The 14,213-nt window shown below is 43.5% G+C and overlaps 1 protein-coding gene across 1 annotated transcript; it reads right to left on the bottom strand.

The window, feature by feature from the left end:
- Window positions 1-1,558: 1,558 nt before the first annotated feature.
- Window positions 1,559-13,663, bottom strand: LOC105489232 (transcription initiation factor TFIID subunit 13). Its single transcript, XM_011753950.3, has 4 exons — window positions 13,556-13,663; window positions 12,622-12,700; window positions 5,706-5,803; window positions 1,559-3,464 (listed from the first exon to the last, which is right to left on the bottom strand). Exons 1-4 carry the CDS (start codon window positions 13,580-13,582, stop codon window positions 3,294-3,296), a joined length of 375 nt encoding a protein of 124 aa, XP_011752252.1. The 5' UTR covers window positions 13,583-13,663; the 3' UTR covers window positions 1,559-3,293.
- Between the last annotated feature and the right edge of the window lie 550 nt (window positions 13,664-14,213).

Here is a 14,213-nt window from a genome sequence, read left to right as displayed (position 1 = left end):
ACAGGCATGTGACACCACATGGCAAATTTTTGTATTTTTGGTAGAGATGGTGTTTCACCATGTTAGCCAGGCTGGTCTTGAACTTCTGACCTCAAGTGATCTGCCTGCCTCAGCCTCCTAAAAACCTGGGATTACAGGCGCGAGCCACCACACCCAGCTGAATTTTTCATTTTAAAATGTAAATAGCCACATGTGGTTAGTGGCTACCATTTACACAGTGCAGCTGGAGATACTGGAAGACAGCCATGCCACCTTACTACCAGAATTTGAAGTTAATAAGCAAGCTCGTGAATCAAGTCAGCCCGCCGAGCCTCTTTTCCCTTTTTGTTAATAGCAGTATGCAGTATCCCAATCCCACTCCAAGCTCTTTCTTACCAGAAGTGGGGCATGAGATTCGGGCTATAGCACAACTTCTTCCTGGCCATAGTGACTGGTCCAGGAAGAAAATAAGCACAGCTCGGATTGTCATAATCCTTGCTTGGAATGTTCTATATTACGAAGTAAAGCAGCTTCTTCAATTTGGAGTTGTAAGGAGGGAACCCTAGAACTGCTGGCCATCATGTTCCTTTGCCACTCTGAGAATATAACCAAAATTAGGATAAAAGACAGACAGTGTCTTGCTTCTCAAGTACTTAGATCCAGTCAACCCTAAATTCAGCTCCATCCCTTCTTTTCCATGTTTTGGTGAGGTAAGCCAATAACTGCCTTGTTTATGCTATTAATAGTTTTGAGTTAAGTTGTATCACTTGCAACCTAAAATAGTCTTAATGCAAAGCCCCACTCAGTCTGGGCAACACAGTGAAATAGCTTCTCTAGCCAGGCATGCCTGTAGTCCCAGCTACTCGGGAGGCTGAGGTGGGAGGATTATTTGAGCGCAGGAGGTCAAGGCAGTGAGCCGTGATTGTGCCACTGCACCCCAGCCTGGGTGACAGAGTAAGCAGTTTACTGCACCCTTGACTGCCCAGACTCAAACGATTCTCCCCTCTCACCCTCCTGAGTAGCTGGGACCACAAACGGACACCACTGTGCCTGGCTCTATTTTTCACAAAGATGGGGTCTTGTCATCTTGCCCAGCCTGGTCTCCAACTCCTGGGCTCAAGTGATCCTCCCACCTCAGCCTCCCAAGTAGCTGGGACTACAGGCATGCCACCATGCCTGGCTAATTGTTTTGTATTTTTTGTAGAGACAGGGTTTCAACATGTTGGCCAGGCTGGTCTTGAACTCCTGACCTCAAGTGATCCACCCGCCTTGGCCTCCCAAAGTGCTGGGATTACAGGTGTGAGGCATTGTGCCTGGCCTTGATTTTTGCAGAGATGGGGTCTACGTTGCCCAGACTGGTCTCCAACTCCTGGGCTCAAGAGATCTTCCTGCCTAGGCCTCCTGAAGTGCTGGGATTACAGGCATGGGCCATGGTGCCCAGCCCTGCTTTTTTAAATGAAATGATTCACCCTGATATGCACTGAAATAAAAAAAATTTTCACTTAGACTAAGCAGCAAGAATTATCATATTACCAGTAATGGGCATAATATTCTAGGAGGGAAAAAAGTCATAAATCAGTCAGATTCAAGGATCAACCTGTTTAACTGTTCATATTTTATTCCTGTATCAGTAGATTAGGAAAGTAAAATTTTCCCAAGCACTGATTTATAGATCATGTTTATAAGCGGCACACAAAAAGTTAAGTTTCATAAACAATAAGTAGATCAGTGATCTACTTAAATTCAATTGTAATCCTTATGTTAAGCTGAGGGCAATAATAATTTAATACAATAGACTAAATACACACAAACTCGTGTATCCAGAACTACAAACATGGGTTCCATAGCCACATATGGTTTTAGTCACATTTCCACAATGAACAAGTACTTACAAATATGTTAATAAAACACTAACCCAAATGCTTATCCTGCCATGAGCTTTTTAAGCAATGCCATTCCTGCTACTGAAAGCATTTATTTTTAGAAGCTCGAATCTGATCTGGGAAAACGGGTTCTCCTAAAACTTAACAGGATGTTATAAATCTGAAAAGATTTTAAATCAAAAAGCCTTCCAACACAGCATTATTCATGTGAAACTTGATTTCTTAAAAAATAATAACTTGTTATCTGAAGAAAATTAAAACAGATTATCTTTTAAGAGATATAAACATTCTCTCAAAAAACTATATTTTCCTCTATCATCTCTTTAAAAGAAATGCAAACCAGTTCATTATCTGTAGTTGTTATTTTGAGACAGAGTCATACTCTCTTGCTCAGGTTGGAGTACAGTGGCACCATCTCAGCTCACTGCAATCTCTGTCTCCTAGGTTCAAAGCAGTTCTTCTGCCTCAGCCTCCGAGTAGCTGGGATTACAGGCACATGCCTCCATGCCTGGCTATTTTTTTAATTTTTAGTAGAGGCAAGGTTTTCCCATGTTGGCCAGGCTGGTCTCGAACTCCTGGCCTCAAGTGATCTGCCGGGTCAGCCTCCCAAAGTGCTGGGATTACAGGTGTGAGCCACCACACCTGGCCTAGTTCATTATCTTTAATAATAATTATCTTTAATAATGAACTAGACAATAAACTAGTTGCTGTCTAAAAACTTCTGAATACATGAAGTACAAGTCTAAGCTGTCGAGTCAAAAATGCCATTTAGATTTCACATATTAAATAGCTACAGTAGTCCAGGCATGGTGGCTCACACCTGTAATCTCAGCACTTTCGGAGGCCGAGGCAGGTGGATCACGAGGTCAAGAGATTGAAACCATCCTGGCTAACACGGTGAAACCCCCGCCTCTACTAAAAATACAAAAAATTAGCCAGGCGTGGTGGTGGGCACCTGTAGTTCCAGCTACTCGGGAAGCTGAAGAAGGAGAATCACTTGAACCTGGGAGGTGGAGCTTGCAGTGAGCCGAGATCGTGCCACTGCACTCCAGCCTGGCGACATACCGAGACTCTGTCTCAAAAAAAAAAAAAAAAAGCTACAGTACAGCTTACAAGGGTATAAACATACCTAACAGACAAATACTACTTTATCCTTTAGATAGTCAAAAGTCAGAAGGAACGGCATGGTTTCCAAGGTACATTGACTTATGTGTGGTCATTAAACCCCAGTAAGTGATTCAAGTATGGTAATACAAAGGCAGGCAATTAAATACACCAATATCACTCTAAAATCAAAGGCATAAAAATAAAGGCTGAAAACTTTCTCTATCTTTCATTTACATGGCTAGATATCAGAACCTTACTTTAGAAAATATACAATTATTATATATGATTTCCCCAGATGGTAATTTTCAGAAACTACAAAAAGTGTCAAGATCCATAGTTTGCTTCATCAAATGCTTTTCTAGCTCGTTTCAATTCTTCATTCATAGTAAGCAAGTCTTTAACCCTGGCAAACTTTCTTGGGTCCTTTCGAATCAAGAAGACAATATCTTCAACTTGTACTCGACCTTGTCTTCCAATCGACATTGCCTTGTGAGTCTATTACAAAGAAACATATTATATTTAATTTTTTACAATCTAATATTTTACTGTTTTAATTTGCATTTATTAATTGCAAGTGAGTTCGAAGATTTTCTCTTATTATTATGGCTATATTATGGCTATTCATTTGTGAATTATCTTTCTACTCATATCCTCTGTCCATTTTCTAGTGGGTTATTAGCAATGTTCCCTTTATGCTTCACAGTCACTTTAAAAAAATATCTTTTTTTTGTGAGATGGAGTCTCGCTCTGTCGCCCAGGCTGGAGTGCAGTGGCGCGATCTCAGCTCACTGCAAGCTCCGCCTCCCAGGTTCACGCCACTCTCCTGCCTCAGCCTCCTGAGTAGCTGGGACTACAGGCGCCTGTCACCACGCCCGGCTAATTTTTTTGTATTTTCAGTAGATACGGGGTTTCACTGTGTTAGCCACGCTTGTCTTGAACTCCTGACCTCAGGCGATCTGCCCGCCTCGGCCTCCCAAAGTGCTGGGGGATTACAGGTGTGAGCCACCATGCCCAGCCAAAAAAATATCTTAAGGACATTAAAACTGTCAACTTTATTGTTCCTTTTCTGTTTTTTTGATATATGTAGATTTTGTCTTCATTTGTATAAAATAATTTTATCATTTTGTGTACTCACCCATTTCATTTATGCTTTGTGTCCTCCTCCATCTTAATACCCAATAAATATTGGTGGGTTTTCTAAAAATCAAATAAATCTATCTCATCCCCTGTCATTATATACTCACCTGTGCAAAACTGAAGACCTATCATAGTATTATTTCTAACGACAAAAAAAGAGAAGCTAAATACTTAATAATACGGCATTGAGCCGGACACAGTGGCTCATGCCGGTAATCCCACCACTTTGTGAGGCAGAGGGGTTAGATCGCTTGAACCTAGGAGTTACAGACCAACGGGCAACATAGTGAGACCCCGTCTCTACAAAAAATTTAAAAATTAACAGAGCTTGCCAGGCGCAGTGGTTCACGCCTGTAATCCCAGCACTTTGGGATGCCAAAGCGGGCAGATCAAGAGATCAGGAGATCAAGACTATCCTGGCTAACATAGCAAAACCCCATCTCTACTAAAAATACAAAAAATTAGCCGGGCATGGTGCTGGGCGCCTGTAGTTCCAGCTACTCCGGAGGCTGAGGCAGGAGATGCCTTGAACCCAGGAGGCGGGGCTTGTAGTGAGGCAAGATCACGCCACTGCACTCCAGCCTGGTGACAGAGCAATACTCTGTCTCAAAAAAAAATAAAAAGAAAAAGAAAAGAAAAATTAAAAAGAAAAAAAAAAAGCAGAGCATGGTGACATATGCCTATAGTCCCAGGTATTTCGGAGGCTGAGGTGGGAAGACCACTTGAGTCCAGAAGGTCTCAGCTGCAGTGAGCAATGATCATGCCACCGCACTCCAGCTGGGGCAACAGAGTGAGATCCTGTCACACACACACACACACACAAAAAAAACAGTGTATATCTTTAAATACTGGAAAAGGAGGAGAAAAAAATAAACCTATGTTGGATAATGGCATTATGGGTAGTATTTTTATTTTATTCAAGGCTTTTACAATTATGTCCTTATAAAAAATGGAAGAGGTTAGGTACGGTGGCTCATGCTTATAATCCCAGCACTTTGGGAGGCCAAGGCTGGTGGATCAAATGAGATCGGGAGTTCGAGACCAGTCTGACCAATGAAGAGAAACCCTGTCTCTATTAAAAATACAAAATTATCCAGGCGTGGTGGCACATGCCTGTAATCCCAGCTCCTCAGAGGCTGAGGCAGGAGAATCCCTTGAACCTGGCAGGTGGAGGTTGCGGTGAGCCGAGATCACGCCATTGCACTCCAGCCTGGGCAACAAGAATGAAACTCTGTCTCAAAAAATAAAAGGAAGAAGTGGGGATAGAATATGTATGTATAACCTCCATCCTTAATGATAAACAGTAACCAATAACTTCTGCAAACAAGCACTCAAATGGATAGCTTATTTCAAAGGGATGACATAAGTTCTAGTCTTACCTAAAGTTTTTTTTGTATTTTTTTTTTTTTTTTTTAGTAGAGACGGGGTTTCACCGTGTTAGCCAGGATGGTCTCGATCTCCTGACCTCGTGATCCGCCCGTCTCGGCCTCCCAAAGTGCTGGGATTACAGGCTTGAGCCACCGCGCCCGGCCTTACCTAAAGTTTAATATTTCAAATCTATTCTTCAATTAAGTAAGACCAGTTAGGAAAGAATCTTACCATTTCAGTGATAAACTCTATGACAAGATCTTCAAGAATATCCACTGACTCAGTGTAAGGATTCTGGTCATCCCCAAAGCCATACATCATACATCGCACTGTAAAAGAACAATCACTTTTCTTTACTTTTACAGATTTAACAATTTAATGCTTTAAAAAAATAAACTAGAAGTGAACCAAGTTATAGACAATATTGGTATAAAAACATATTTGCATTGTATTTGTTATCTCCAAGTATGGATTCTGGTGTAAAAGGTTTAAGGACAGTCTGATGACCAGTTGTTCCCATGTAGCCTCCAACCAAACTCTTCCTTCCTCCGAGCTACTGAACCCTAAGGTAAACAGTGTTTTCCTAATCTCTATCATCTACTTACCAGTCCCTGACCCAGCAGAACACCTTTAAGTAGGAAACTCTGGCAGGGGACAGGACAGATAGCAACAGCTTAGCCTTTTTTGGAGGCAGTTTTTGTGTGTGGGCATGGCAAAGGGGCATTGGAAAAAAGGCAGATTCTTTACTGATATTACCATAGGGGAAAAGACATGAGAGAAAGTTCTCCAAATAGGTTTTTTTTTTTTTTGAAACGGAGTCTCACTCTGTCGCCCAGACTGGAGTGCAGTGGCACCATCTCGGCTCACTGCAAGCTCCACCTACTGGGTTCACGTCATTCTCCTGCCTCAGCCTCCGGAGTAGCTGGAACTACAGGCGCCCACCACCACGCCCGGCTAATTTTTTGTATTTTTAGTAGAGACGGGGTTTCACCATGTTAGCCAGGATGGTCTTGATCTCCTGACATCATGATCCGCCCGCCTCGGCCTCCCAAAGTGCTGGGATTACAGGCGTGAACCACTGCGCCTGGCCCCAAATACATTCTTACAGGAAGCAACAGGGTAATCAAAATTAGAAAGCAGAGGGCTTACTACAAGGAATTTTGACATTTCCTAGATCAATACAACTGCTGGCAAAGCCCTTTCAGCCTTCATCTGAAGAAACCATATGAAATGAAGGCCGGGCGCGGTGGCTCAAGCCTGTAATCCCAGCACTTTGGGAGGCCGAGGCGGGCGGATCACAAGGTCAGGAGATCGAGACCACGGTGAAACCCCGTCTCTACTAAAAATACAAAAAAAAAATTAGCCGGGCGCGGTTGTGGGCGCCTGTAGTCCCAGCTACTCGGGAGGCTGAGGCAGGAGAATGACGTGAACCCGGGAGGCGGAGCTTGCAGTGAGCCGAGATTGCGCCACTGCACTCCAGCCTGGGCTGGGCCACAGAGCGAGACTCCGTCTCAAAAAAAAAAAAAAAAAAAAGGAACCATATGAAATGAAAAAGGTAAGTCTAGGTCGGGTGCAGTGGCCCACACCTGTAATCCAGCACTTTGGGAGGCCCAGGCAAGTAGACTGCTTAAGCTCAGGAGTTTGAGACAAGCCTGAGCAACATGGCAAAACCCTGTTTCTACAAAAAAAAAAAAAAAAAAATTAGCTGGGCGAAGGCCAGGATGTTGGCTCACGCCTGTAATTCCAGCACTTCGGGAGGCTGAGGCAGATCATTTGAGGCCAGAAGTTTGAGATCAGCCTGGCCAACAAGGGGAAACCCCGTCTCTACTAAAAAAAAAAAAAAACACACAAAAGTCAGATGGCGGTATTGGCACATGCCTATAATCCCAGCTACTCGGGAGGCTGAAGCATGAGAATCCCTTGATTCCAGGAGGCAGAGGTTGCAGTGAGCTGAGATGGCGTGATCCACCTACCTCGGTGATCCACCTGCCTCCGCCTCCCAAAGTACTGGGATTACAGGCGTGAGCCACTGCGCCCCGCCCCAAATACATTCTTACAGGAAGCAACAGGTGTGCACTCCATCCTGGGTGACACAGTGAGACTTCTGTCTCAAAAAAACCCCACAAATTAGCCAGGCATGGTAGCATGTGCCTGTAGTCCCAGCTGCTCACATGAGCCAGGGAGGTTGAGGCTGCAGCAAGCTGTGACTGCAACACCTCTCCAGCCTGTTATACATTACCTGTACATGGGCATTTTTCTGGGAATAATTATAACTTTCATCAGATTCTCAAAGGGGTATATGTAAATGGTAAGAAACTCTGTCAAATGCTGCAAGTCTTTTATTATCTTGATCTTAGTAGTGCGTACAAGTGTGTGAGTGTGTGTGTGTGTGCACGTGTATACAGTTACCCCTTAGTATCCTTGGGAGCTTGGTTCCAGGACCTCCCGTGGATACTAAAATCTTCAGATGCTCAAATCCCAGATATAAAATGGCATAGTGTTTGCATACAACCTAAACATCTATATTTTATTTTAAATCATCTCCTATCTATATTTTAAATCATCTCCAGGTTACTTACAATACCTAATACAATGCAAATGCTATGTAAATAGTTGCTATATTATATTGTTTAGGGAATAATGACCAGGAAAAAAAGTCTGCACATATTCAATACAGATGCAGATTTTTTTTCTGAATATTTTCCATCTGAGGTTGGTTGAATCCATGGATGCAGAACCCATGGATATAGAGGGCCGACTGTATAGTATACATAAAATTCAGCAAGCTGTTCACTTAAGACTTGCACAACTTATTGTATCTAAGTTCTTTTTTTTAAAAAAACATACTGCCAGGCGCAGTAGCTCACACCTGTAATCCCAGCACTTTGGGAGGCGGAGGCGGGTGGATCACGAGGTCAGGAGATGGAGACCATCCTGGCTAACACGGTGAAACCCTGTCTCTACTAAAAATACAAAACATTAGCTGGGCATGGTGGCAGGCGCCTGTAGTCCCAGCTACTCGGGAGGCTGAGGCAGGAGAATGGCGTGAACCCAGGAGGCAGAGCTTGTAGTGAGCCCAGATCGCGCCACTGCACTCCAGCCTGGGCGACAGAGCGAGACTCCGTCTCAAAAAAAAAAAAAAAAAAGGTACTTGTAGAATACTTCTAAAGGAAGAAATGAGTAAATTAAGAATAATTCCTCTATTTGGCCGGGCGCGGTGGCTCAAGCCTGTAATCCCAGCACTTTGGGAGGCCGAGACGGGCGGATCACGAGGTCAGGAGATCGAGACCATCCTGGCTAACACGGTGAAACCCCGTCTCTACTAAAAAATACAAAAAACTAGCCGGGCGAAGTGGCGGGCGCCTGTAGTCCCAGCTACTTGGGAGGCTGAGGCAGGAGAATGGCGTGAACCCGGGAGGCGGAGCTTGCAGTGAGCTGAGATCTGGCCACTGCACTCCAGCCTGGGCGACAGAGCATGACTCCGTCTCAAAAAAAAAAAAAAAAAAAAAAGAATAATTCCTCTATTTAGAAGAAGTAAAAACTAGTAGAAGTACAAAGAGAAGAAAGTAGGCCAGGCCTACAGAAGAAAAGGGTGACTTGGAAACCAGCTTGAGATAGGTATGTCCCTAGGGTTTACACTGGCAAGAGACTTTAGGTCCAGAAACAGGAGGAAAAAAACAAACACAGGAGCCAATAGTTTTTATCTTTCTGTTTTGGATTCCGTACTTTTTTGCCTTTTTTTTTTAAAAAAAGATAATTTTAGATTTACAGCTGAGTTGCAAAAATAGTACACAGTTCCCATATGCCCTATATTCAGCTTCCCCTTATGTTAACATGTTATACAACCATAGGGAGTCATCAAAGCTAAGAAATTAACATCGGTACAAGTACAGACTTTATTCAGATTTTACGAGTTTTTCCACCAATGTCCTTTTTGTTTCAGGTTCCCATACCATTTAGTTGTCATGTCTCCTTAGTTCCCTCTATTCTCTGACAGTTCGACTTTTTCATCTTTCAAAACCTTGACACCTTTTTTTTAAATGAAACCATTGTTTACAAAAAACCTTGACACTTTTGAAGAATATTGGTCAGTTATCTTGTAGACTATCCCTCAATTTGGGTTTCTTTGATGTTTCCTCGTTAGATTGAAGTTTGACATTACCAGGAAGAACACCAAGGTGATGTGTCCTCTTAATGCATCATATCAGGGGTATATAATGTCAATATACTGTATATTATTAGTGATGCTTTGATCACTTGATTAACATGGTGTCTTCCAGAATTCTCCATTGTAAGTTTACTGTTTTTGTTTAAATATTTCGAGGAGGATACTTTGTCACTAACATTTTGATGGGCAGAATTCACCAGACAGAAAATATATTTCACTGGAAAAGGGAAACTTATTATATGGGAAGTATGTAAACTGTATTTGGCTAAAGGGTCTATAAAGGCATAAACAAATGCCAGATAATGCTTTGAAATTCTATAGGCCTATTGCAACCTCTGCCTCCCAGGTTCCAGTGACTCTCCAGCCTCAGCCTCACAAGTAGCTGGAATTTTTTTTTTTTTTTTGAGAGGCAGTCTTGCTCTGTCACCCAGGCTGGAGCGCAGCGCGCCATCTTGGCTCACTGCAACCTCTGCCTCCTGGATGCAAGCAATTCTCCTGCCTCAGCCTCCCAAGTAGGTGGGGCTACAGGCATGTGCCACCACGTCCAGCTAATTTTTTGTATTTTTAGCAGGGACAGGGTTTCGCTGTGTTAGCCAGGATGGTCTCGATCTCCTGACCTCATGATCCACCCACCTCAGCCTCCCAAAGTGCTGGGATTACAGGCATGAGCTACCGTGTCCGGCCCTCGAGTAGTGGAGTTACAGGCACGCATCACCACACCCAGCTAAATTTGTATTTTTATTAGAGACGGGGTTTTGCCATGTTGGCCAGACTGGTCTTGAACTCCCGACCTCAAGTGGTCCTCCCACCTTGGCCTCCCAAAGTGCTGGGATTACTGGCATGAGCCACTGTACCTAGTCTCCTGCAAATTTTTTTTTTTTTAAGGTTCACGAAACAGATCTTTCGTCAGTAACCTCTGTGAATATTCAGTTAAGATAAGGAGAAGCCTGAAGATTCCAAATTCCTGTCATCACAAACTAATCTCACTGGAAAAAAGGTCTTTACTAACAACCAACTGAACATCACTCTGGGATGCTCTGGTACAAGGATCCCATTCTTATGCTGATATAATAAGTAAAACCACATAATGGTATAAGGAGCATCAGAGAAATGAAATAAGAAATGGTCAGCTTTAGTGAGGAAACGAAATATAGAAAAGGATTTGGATGGTTAAAAAATAAGAGTGTCTGGCTGGGTGTGGTGGCTCATGCCTGTAACCCCAGCAGTTTGGGAGGCTGAGGCAGGAGGATCACATGAGGGTAGGAGTTTGAGACCAGCCTGGCCAACATGGTGTAACTAGTCTCTACTGAAAATACAAAAATTAGCTGGATATGGCTGGTCATGGTGGCTCGGGCCTGTAATCCCAGCACTTTGGGAGGCCGAGTTAGGCAGATCATCTGGGTCATGAGTTTGAGACCACCCTGGCTAACATGGGGAAACCCGTTTCTACTAAAAATACAAAAAATTAGCTGGGGCTGGTGGCGAGACAGGGTCTCACTCTTCTATCACTGGGGCTAGAGTACAGTGGCATGATCACAGCTCACTGCAACCTTGAACTCCTGGGCACAAGTGATCCTCCCACCTCAGCCTCCTGAATAGCTGGGGCTATAGGTACACGCCACCATGCCCAGTTAATTGCAAAAAAAAAAAAAAGATATACTGACCCTGTAGTTTCAAGGGCATTTGGGAACTGCTCACATATAACCCCGCCTAAATAAACCATATTCATAAATCTGTGTTGCCTCATCTCTCAATACTTAGATATAACTTTACATAAAGGACCCAGGACTGGAGATGGAGAGCACATTCTCATGCTGTGTTCCAGGGCTTGGCCTGTACCATCAGTAGTAGCAGCAGCTCTCCCTTCCTCTTGTTGCCAAAAAGGGTCAAAAGCATCTACTGAGGGGGCAGGATGCAGAATCAATACATTATAATCTCCATGTCATTATTTATTTTGCTTATTTATTTATTTATTTTGGACACAGGGTCTGGTTCCGTCACCAAGGCTGGAGTGCAGTGGCGCAATCTGGGTTTACTGCAACCTCCACCTCCTGGGCTCAAGCCATCCTCTCACCTCAGCCTCCAGAGTAGCTGGAACTACAGGGGCGTGCCACCATGCCCTGCTAATTTTTGTATTTTTTGTAGAGAGAGGGTTTCACTATGTCGCCCAGACTGGTCTTGACCTCCTGGGCTCAAGCGATCTGCTTGCCTTGACCTCCCAAAGTGCTGGGATTACAGACGTGAGCCACTGCATCTAGCCTCCATGTCACTCTAATGTCTTACACTATTCACCACCTTCTTCTTTTTTTTCTTTTTTTTTGAGACAGAGTCTTGCTGTGTTACCCAGGCTGGAGTGCAGTGGCATAATCTTGGCTCACTGCAACTTCTCCCTCCTGAGTTCAAGCGAGCACGTCTGGCTAATTTTTGTATTTTTAGTAGAGACGGGGTTTCATCACATTGGCCAGGCTGGTCTCAAACTCCTGACCTCCAGTGATCCACTTGCCTCAGCCTCCCAAAGTGCTCGGATTACAGGCGTGAGCCACTACACCCAGCTGTACACCATCTTCTTACTTTGTTCATAGCCTTAGTCCAAAGCCCAAGCCCCAACTCACTTGCTACTCTCCCTCAACACCTGGTGCAGGATCCATTAGTATCTGTGGCTTACAGTCAAAGAAGCCTCTGTTTCTACTGCTGCAAAGGCAAGAGGAAAACTAATGGAGGTATGTTCTTCTGCCCTAAATTAAAACACGAACCACATTTGCTCACCTAAAAAGCAATTTATACACAGACACACATACACACACATATAACTGGGGTTAGGATTGGTACTATCTGATTCAAAAGTTAAACAGAATTTGATAGGCTAGTCTGAGAATATTGTCACTACAGGGAAACATTCAAAGCAATAAATGTACTTTGAAAGGATATGTCCAAAAGTTTTCATCATCTATAACAAAATCATTGTCAAATACTACTTACATTCTTTAGAAAAAAGCCTCTTTCTTTTACCCTGTCCACCTTCTGCACCTCCTCCAATTTCTTCATTTTCTTCCTCAAACTAGAAAACGTATATATAGAAATGTCAAATAATTGCCTTGCATTTGATATTTTAATAATAACAATGTTTTTTCCTTTTCAACAGATAGGCCAGAAAGCCTAAAGGAAGCAGGAAAAAAAAAACAAAAACAAAAACACAAAACCTTAGCACGGAAGCAGCCTAGGTATCGAGTCCAATTTCCAACTCATCCAAAAATGGCTTCTACAATGTTCCTAACAAATAATCCTACTGCTTCTACGTGTAAGAGTTACAATGACCATAGGTTTTATTTTTAAACAACTAAGGTGGCCTATTGCTACTGTTAAACAGTTGATACTGAATCAAAGTCTACCTTTGTAGACTTTCAATTAAGCAAAACTAATATTTACTAAGCATTTGCATATACGGTGCTAAAAACGTTCCTTAAGTAAGCCCGTAACCCTATTTTGTAACAAGAAAACTGATTGTCAAAGTTAAATAACTTGCTTAGAGAGAATGGAGATTTTGAAATCCAGGCTGTCTGACTTTCAATGCATTCTTTTCCCATTACTTCACAGTAAGTACAGTTTTGTTAACAATTGATCTGTTGGTTCATAGTGAGCGCTAATAGATGTTAGTTTTGACGTCTGATGATTCTGTAAGTGTTTCAGTGTCTGGCAAATACAGACCAAAATCAAGGGGAAAGGGGTCACAAAACCTACTCTTTCTTCATGTCCTTCCCCACTTTCTAAAATGATCAATCCTTAGGGAGTGAAGTCCCCGAATTCTGTCGGCTGAATTGACTAAGGCAAGCAGATCCGATCCTGAACTCTGCCTCCGCTACTGAGCCCGAAGGAGTGAAGAAAAGAGAGGTTCTGGACACAGACGGTCACTCACGGTGGGGTCTTCTTCCTCATCTGCCATCTCACTAGCCCGCCAACCCACAGCGCCCCGCCAGCTGGTTCTCAGCGGGTTACGCTACTTCCGCCGCCTCACTTCCGGTGACGGGCGGGGCTGGAGCTGGGCCTAGCTGACTGAGGCCTGCGGAAGGACGGTGGTGCTTTCCGGCCTAGCGGCGGAAATGCGACAGTCTCTAGCGGAGGAGGCCGGAGCTCCTCCCTGTAATACTGAAGGAATTGAAAACTAACAAAGAAAAGGAAATCACGGGCTACGTGGGATGTATCTCGTTGTCACCCTAAATTTGCTACTGCGCATTGAATCACGGCTTCCTGTTTGGGGACTGCGAAGCTATGGATCGTAGGAGGGCTAGCCAGCGGTCCTTTATCTGACATAAATGCTTTTAAATCATTTTAGAGAGTTGTGGTTCCACTGTTTCTAAGCACTATGTTAATTACTGGGGATACTGTGCTTCACCACAAATTTCCAAGAGATGGTGTCCCAAAACTAAGCATTTAAAATTTTGTGAAGGTTTGTTTTTGTGTGTGTGTGTGTGTGTTTTTTTTTTTTTTGAGACCAAGTCTCACTCTGTCGCCCAGGCTGGAGTGTGCGGTGGCGAAATCCCGGCCCACTGCAACGTCCGCCTATCGGGTACAAG

Source organism: Macaca nemestrina, chromosome 1 (assembly GCF_043159975.1).
Source record: "Macaca nemestrina isolate mMacNem1 chromosome 1, mMacNem.hap1, whole genome shotgun sequence".
In the NCBI taxonomy this organism is placed as follows: Eukaryota; Metazoa; Chordata; class Mammalia; order Primates; family Cercopithecidae; genus Macaca; species Macaca nemestrina.
Note: the sequence above shows the minus strand (reverse complement) of the source record. Positions and strands in the feature narration are given on the sequence as shown.